General features: G+C 44.2%; 1 protein-coding gene across 2 annotated transcripts in view; it reads left to right on the top strand.

The window, feature by feature from the left end:
* The first annotated feature begins 1,675 nt into the window (after window positions 1-1,675).
* Window positions 1,676-7,743, top strand: part of CDK14 (cyclin dependent kinase 14) — a 314,718-nt gene continuing 308,650 nt past the window's right edge. Inside the window, exons 1-2 of one of the 2 annotated variants that reach the window (XM_085573088.1) lie at window positions 1,676-1,839; window positions 7,706-7,737. In XM_085573088.1, coding sequence (XP_085429214.1) covers window positions 1,749-1,839; window positions 7,706-7,737 — 123 coding nt within the window. In that variant the 5' untranslated portion in view covers window positions 1,676-1,748. The remainder of the gene's footprint in view (window positions 1,840-7,705; window positions 7,738-7,743) is intronic. The other variant, XM_085573092.1, reaches the window with a different exon arrangement.

The following is a 7,743-nucleotide window of genomic DNA, read 5'->3' on the forward strand; positions in this document are numbered from 1 at the left end:
ATATTTTATTTATGATGATGGCATTTTCCTCTTCACTAAGAAGAGGGGTAGTAATGTCAGATTCAGACAAAGATCAAATCATCAGCCATTATCAAGTACTTAAATGTAATTTTCCTGAAATTATTTAGTTAAACATCCTTAAACCCTTGTGTTCTCCCTCCCTTTTTGCTCCTAGTGCCTTTGTCTGTTTCTTCTTAATTTTTATTTCTCCTCCTTTTCCCTGTACTGTTCTCTGCAAGGTTCCAGTTTCCACTGTTTCTCAATTTCCTTCCATAACACAACATAGACAACATTGAAAATGCCATTTTAGCTCCTGTTTCCAAGATGCTAGCAGGGTCAAGAGGATTCACACTTCCGAAAACCTTTTTATCAAACTGTCGGTACATTCAGGTGTTATGCATAAGACATTTTACCAGCACTACTGTACTGCTATACGGCAGGACAAGTTCCCATTATCTTGTATGCCACAAGAGATACATGCTTATTCTACATATAGTACATTAAAGCAGAGAATTGCAATAGATTTCCACCTCAAGATGCTGTATACTCTCCATCCCCACTGCATTATAATAGAAAAGCTCAATCCCAACCCCAGAGCACAGAGTTGCAGATGGCTTGAACCCAATTCACCTAAACACTTGCCTAGAAAAATGTGCTCCTGAAACTGAGCTTAGACACCATCTAATCCTAGTAAATTGTGTTCGGTGGCCTCATTAAAACCCAAGTTCATTTTAACCAGATAACATGCATTAAAATACCAACTTGAGCCACAAAGACCTGGGCTTTAAAATCTTACCTAACATATTGTTCTTGAAAAGTACCTACTTGATACTTTAGACTAGACATGACCATCCATTTTTATGTGTCAGACTGATTTATATTTCAGTAATGTTGCTTCGATTGAGTTAACGAGCCCAAAAGCTCCCAACACTCATTAAGTTGCAGGCTAAGGCACTTGAAGGCATATTTATCTGGCTGTGCCTGGAGATGCGCGCGGAGAGGACCCCAAGTTCCAGCCCGCCGGGCCGGGTGCTGTCGGCGGACGAGGCGCCCCTTCCCCGCGCCCCACCGCAGCAGCGGGGCAGCGCCGCACCCCCGCCGCTCTGGGGGCCGGTGCCTCTTTCCGCCGCGGACCCCCGGCCAGCCCCGGCCCCCCGGTACCGCAGCGCGTCCGCAGAGACGCGGAGCGGCAGCGGGGCGCGGGCAGCCCCGGGCGGGCTCGGTGTGTCCGCTGCGCCCCGCCCGGAGCGCTCCCGACGGGAACCGCCGCACCGCTCCCGCGCCCGGGACAGCGCATCCCTCGGCCCGGCCCGGCGCTCCCCGCCTGCCCCCCCACGCCCCCGCCGCCGCCGCCCTTCCTCCCCGGGGCTCCCCGGCCCGCCCAGGCTCCTCCTCCTCCTTTCTCTCAGCGCACCCTCCCTCCCTTCCTCACGCCCTCCCTCCCTCCCGCCGCCGGCGCCCGCAGCCCCCGGCCGGACTTTGCTTTCGCTCCTCCATCTGCCCTCGGCGCTGCCGTGGCCCCCGCCCTGCCCGCCACGTCCGGCCGTGCCGGGCAGCCGGGCCAGGGCGGCGCGGGGCTATGAGCCGGGCGGCCGCGGTGTAGGGCTCCCGGCGGGCGGGGCCGGGGCCGTCCCGCGGCGCCCGGGGCTCCTGGGGGCGCGGGGACAGCCCCGGGCCGGAGCGGCCGCGCCTGCCCCGCAGCCAGGGCGGCGGGCCGGCGGCTGGCGGGAGCGCGGGGCCGCCCCGCGATGTGTGACATGATCGACTCGCAGTCCGCCGAGAAAATCAGCAGGATGAAAAAGTTGCGGAGAACTTTATCGGAGAGCTTCGGCCGAATAGGTGAGTCCCGGGCCCGCGCCCCACGGCTCTGCCCGGCCCCCGGGGGTCCCGGCAGGGAGGGGACGGGGGGCGGTGGGCTCAGCCCTGCCGGGCTGGAAACACCCGCCACGGCGCCCTCCCCGAAAAACGTTTCTTGGGAAGAAAGCTCGGGAAATAAAACTCCGGTAGCCCCAGCAGTGCTGCATGGGTCTGTGATGGAGTTAGCCCAAAATCGGCTGGGAAGAACAAACTGTAAATGAGAGTTGGCTCTCGTGCCCCTTCTGTTAAAGAGAAACCTCAACGGAAAGCAGTCGGTTATTCTCATTTTGTTGCAGGTCTGCTAATTTATTTTTGGTACGGGCTGCAGGTTGTTTTTAGTCGAGGTGTGAGATGCTGAAGTAGGTAATAGCGGCCCAGACAAAAGAAGTCTGTCTGTCATGTACTGTGAAGCCTTGTCGCTCTGTCACTGACATAAAGCATCCTGAGGTAGCGTCATCTGAATGCCACTGCCAAGCGTGCTACATCCCGGTGCCACCACACCGTGTTTGGTTTTGACACCAGTTTATTTCGCAGTTGAATTTGTTATTAAGAACAATGCCAAAGAGTTCTGGTCTGCTTGGACTGATGTTTCTCTTAGTCTTTGGCACATTATGTTGCTTAATTTACTGTTTAAAGCATTAGTTCCCACTGACATCATCAACGCGCAGCTGAGCAGGGAGAGAAGGTACCTCAGAGGAGGTGTGAAGTATCCCCGAGCTGGTGGGAGGGAGCGGCGGGAGGAGGTGCTGTGGCACACGAGAGCGGATGCAGCACCCCTGTGCTCGCACACCTTCTGTGTGGGTCCTTCCACGGTCCTTACCCTGCACTGTCCATTTGGGAGGGCTTCCCTTACAGCCGGTCTGGGTCAGCCTGCAGAGCTGCTTTGTCCCAGTGAGAGGGTGTGAAGTGCCTGTGCCGCAGCCAGGAGCTGTGGCCTCTGGTTCTCCCCCAGTAACCCTACCTAGGATCCGTGCCGGCACTCTTGGGCATTTTAATTTTTCACGTGCTGTGTATGCATTCAAGCACTGCAAGCTTTTAAGAGGATGATTGTCTTTGAAATCAGGTATTTTTATTGTCCTACTCCAGGATGAAAATGTCTGACAAAAGCTTATTCTTACTTGTACACCAGAGAGTTTCAAGGGGAAATGCAAAGTTACAGCTGTAAAGCAAATATCAATCACTGCTAAAAATCTCTCTGTCCCCGTATGAAAACAGCCTTCACCTATCATCAGTCTTAAACCTGTAAAATGCATTTAACTTTCTTTGATTAGAAGGAAAATAAGCAGTCAGGTGTTTGGTCTGTTAAATGTCTCTGTGCGTGTATAAACACAGAGAGACACTCTTCCACAGAACTCTGAAAGGGATTTACTAATGGTGGAAGTCATTAACAAAGAAAATGTTTTGAATGAGGATGCTGCTTTGTTGTAACAGTGACAGTCCTGTTAATGCCTTTTAGGGATCAAGGCCCCTCTGGCTGGTAATTTCTGCATGTTTTATTTGGCTCGGTTGGGTGATCATCTCTTCTTGTCATTTTGCACAAATTAAACAAGCTTTTAGTTTCCTTGGGAGCTCTGCCCTGGTTTTAGATACAGGGATATTTATGTCTAAAAGCTCCTTCAGTTCTGTGTGTATATGCACAGAAGTGTAGGAGTGTGGTCTGGTATGCAGTTGGTTTGTTTGTTTGCTGGTGGTTGTTTTGTGATTAAAACACAGCTGCTGACAGCAAGTTTGTAGATGCTCAAATATATTGATCATCATTCTGGTAACTGCACTTCTAATTTATCTGTGTGAGGTTTGAAGATAGTCCACTCTCTGATACCAGAGGCACAGATAAGCCCAAGCAAATAAATTCTAAACTTGCATACCAGGAAATCCTTGGTTAAAACATGTGCTGTACTTAACTCTTATATTGATGTGAAGGAGAGAAAACAAAAACCTCACTGGAAAAAGACTTTCTGGATATTTGACATTTGGATTTTAGATCTCTCTTTGTAGGTGCTGGTTGCTTGGTATGGTTAGCAAAATGCAAATTAAATATGCATTTAATTTGTAACTTTTTCAATCATCTGTTCAGTTGTGATTTGTGTAAATAATAAATTCCTGACAGTGGTAAAGGCCAGGTTGGATGGGGCTTTGAGCAACTTGGTCTAGTGGAAGTTGTCCCTGCCCATAACAGGGGAGCTGGGATTATCTTGAAGGTCTCCTCCAACCCAAACCATTCTGTGATCCTGTAAAAGAGTGATGATGTATTAACTTCTTCTGTTCTGCTTCCATGTCTGTGTTTTTGCAGGTTTAAGTACAGAACATAGTATCATGAGCATAGTCATATAAATGATGTGAGAGTACTGTGGTGTTTGAATCAAATAATTAGTGAGTTAAACCTTCATGTGTTGCAGTAGGAAAGATCTGATGACCATTCTTGAAATGATAAAGCACTGTTACACCTTCCCCCAGTGTTGGCAGTATTCTGTCATCCAAATGCAATTCTTCCAAACTTTAGTACCACATTCAGATACGCAAGTTTATGTTAGACTCTTGGATAAGAGTGATGGAGATGTATCCTGACTGTCATTGGCAGTGAGCTTTTTTTTGTTAGAGCCTGCAGGTTAACACACAATAAACTGCATTTCAGACCCACTTCTCCCCACCAAGTAATCCTCAATTTGAGAAGCTGTAGCTGCAATTAATTTATTATTTTTTTCAGTGCACTTAAGTATGTTAGGTAACGTTTGTAACTATTTCCCCACCATCTGTAGATAGTGTAGTTGTTCCTCGGGCACAGCAGAGGCCCAAAGGGTACCAACAGCAGCCTCAGGAAGACTTGACCCTTTTTCTTAACTGTGAACTGATGCTTTGCATCCACCAGCTTTCCTGGAACAGGGTGATGAAGATTTGGCTCATCAAACAAAACTGGGCTTGGTCCTGTAGTTCTTAGAGTACCTAATACTTAAAATGTTTATTTTGCTGAGTTGAAATTGTGATGTGTGAAATTGCCCACTCAGTGAGCCTTTTTCTGAGCATTCACTTTGTTCCATTATGTGCAAATCTGGCAGAGGATGATACAGTGCTGTGGTGTGCTGGGGGGAATGTGTGTGGTCTGTGGTGCTACAGGGTGTCTCTTTGCTGCAGAAATTGCATGCTTCCAGTTCTAGAGAAATTAACTATCTTTGTGGCTTAGGTACCCTTTCTCCTGGCAGAAATTTTCTGGTGTTTCAAGGTGTCTCTCTCTTAAAAGTTATCTTATAATAAATAACTTATATTGCTAAGAATCTGAAACAATAGACATAATTATTTTCATTCGTAAGTTTCTGCCAGCCTATTCATTTTTATATGAACATCCATATTAGTTTAAAAAATTTGGTTTCCTTGCTTAGAGGCTGTGTTGACCGTACAAGTGAACACATCACAGCTATATGTTAAGCAGCTTCTAGAGATTCAGTTGACTCACTGTTTAATTTAGCATTTAAACCTTTATTAGGTTTGGTTCTTAGTTTTGCCCTTTGATAATTATGTAATTAAATTATTAGTGAATAATTTAATAAAAGCAATGGTCATCTCTTAATCATGTGAAGAGTTCTTAGCTATCCATTTGTTGAAGCTCATATAGTACCAGAATCACATTTGACATCACTTCAGTTCATGCCATTTAACATCTGTTTTCTTAGGAGTTTCTTTAGTCAAAAACTAACACCAGGTTACAAAGAAAGGAAGGAGGAAAGGAAGAAAGAAAGAGAGAAAACATTGCTGAGATTTATCACAGTGTGCTGAAAGCAACTGGCCTTTCTGAGCATCCCTGGGCTTTGTTACTAGCTCCTCACTGATACAAAGGTTATCTCCACTAATCTCCTCTGATATACATCCACATAGCTTACATACCTGAGATAATGAGAAGTTCATTTGTAAACAGTTATTTTTTTCTTAAGTTCAGCAGAACTTTTTTTTTAACAGTTTAAAAAGGAAAAGATTGCATCAAGGTGAAAGAGGTATTTTTAATATAGTTTGTTCTATAAAATGTGCTGCTTTGGTGTCTTCTTTGAGAGATGCTATGTAGTGAATTGGTTGAGACTGATATTATTATTAAACAGAATCTCTTTAAATGGATGGCCAGAATTGTCATACTCTTTTTGTGATTCTTAAAAGCCCTCTTTTTAGTCAAAGGTAGAACCTAAGACAAGCCAAATATATGCAATGGACCACAGATTCCCATTTCTTCTTGTTCTGTTATGTTGTGAATTTCGTATAGCTATCTGTTTGGCTATTCCTGTAGTGTCCTGGTCATGTGAAAATCTTCTGTTTTGGTAAAGAGCTTGTCAGCACAGCTTAAGGTGTGCAATTTACTAATTTATAGCTTGTATGTCACTGTGACCTGAATGGTAATTGGGAAGATTAGAAGCATGTTCTGAAAAAGTGTTCCACAGATTGGGGGTTCCCTGCCCATGGTGGAGATTCTGGAGGTGCAGCACCATTTGCACACGTGCTCCTGCCTTTGTACCGCCTCTGATACAGCTTCTACACTTTTGCCATTGCTTTTGTTTTTTTTTTTTTGTTTATTGTGTGGTTTTTGTTTGTTTTTATTTTGCTTTTTTGTTTTGTTTGCCTTTTTTTTTTGTTTTGTTTTGGGGGTTTTCAGGGTTTCTTTTTTTGCTATGTTTTGGTGGGGTTTTTTTTCTGGTTGTTCTTGTTTTTGAACGTGGTAACAGTTGCTTCTGAAGACAAGATTTGGAAGATGTTTAGAAATTACTAGTGATTTGAAGGCAGAAGGAGCATCTGAAAGAGAAAAGAACAACTGGAGTCAAGATCCTCAACCATGCTAGGTGCTTAAATATTTATCTCCTGCAGAAATATGCAGGAGTGTAAGAAACATTATAGTGCTTAAATTATGAGGAGGGACCCTTCTGTTGCAGCACTGCACGAGCAGCATGGTTGTTCAGATGACCTCCTTCAAACGGAAGACCTTTGTGGTTTAAACTGAAAAGAACCAGTGCCATCACCAATGCAATGGTTCATCTAATTTTAGCTCTTCAAGGGAGGGAAACAGAGAGCACCTTCAGGTCATGGCGTGCAGTGCATGGAGTGCAGTACCTCGGGGTCTGCTTGAGAAAAAGAACCAGGCTCGTACCTTTGGACTGGCACAGTTCAGTGCAGATTTGGAGAAATTAATTTTCTTCATATTTCAGCAAAGAAGTCCAGTATGCTAAAGGAAAGCTTTCCATCAGCTTAATCTTTGCTACAACTGCAGAACTATTCCTGTCTTCATTTTCTTACCAGTTCACATATTTTCTGCACTTTTTTCTCTCATGTTTGTTGATTAATTACTTGTTAACAGTGTAAGAAAGAGCTCTTTTCTGCTTTAGTGCAAGTCATACTAAAAATTGCAAAAAAAAAAAAAAAAAGGAAAAAGGCATGTTACAATGCATACTATTTCATAAAGAGTTAGTACTTGAAAAACTGAATACATAGTTAGCTATTTGTTATACTTTTCCTTTTTGAAATTCAGTCAAGCTCTCCATAAAGGGTTTTCACACTCACTAGATATTAAAATAAAAACCCAAACCCACCCTTACAAACTCTTATTTTCTTTAACCTGAGAGGATTTTTTCATAAATATGTAAATTTACTTTCTTAGAAACTCGCTGTGCTGCTCTACATTCCATTTACAGATTCAGATTTTGAGTATAAAATTGTTATTCATGCCAGCTTGTTCTTTCCTATTATAACAGGAAAATGATGCCCTTTTTTTTTGTGGTGTTTTTCTTTTATTTTTCTTTTTTTTTTTTTATTTTCCAGTGGTTTGTGTTCATTGAAATGCAGTATAGATAATAATTTCTTTTTTCTTTTTATTTTAAAGCCTTGAAGAAGGAAGATAGCAGCTTTGATGAGGTAGGT

The sequence above is a fragment of the Lonchura striata genome, chromosome 2 (assembly GCF_050655825.1).
Source record: "Lonchura striata isolate lonStrDom1 chromosome 2, ASM5065582v1, whole genome shotgun sequence".
Taxonomy (NCBI): Eukaryota; Metazoa; Chordata; class Aves; order Passeriformes; family Estrildidae; genus Lonchura; species Lonchura striata.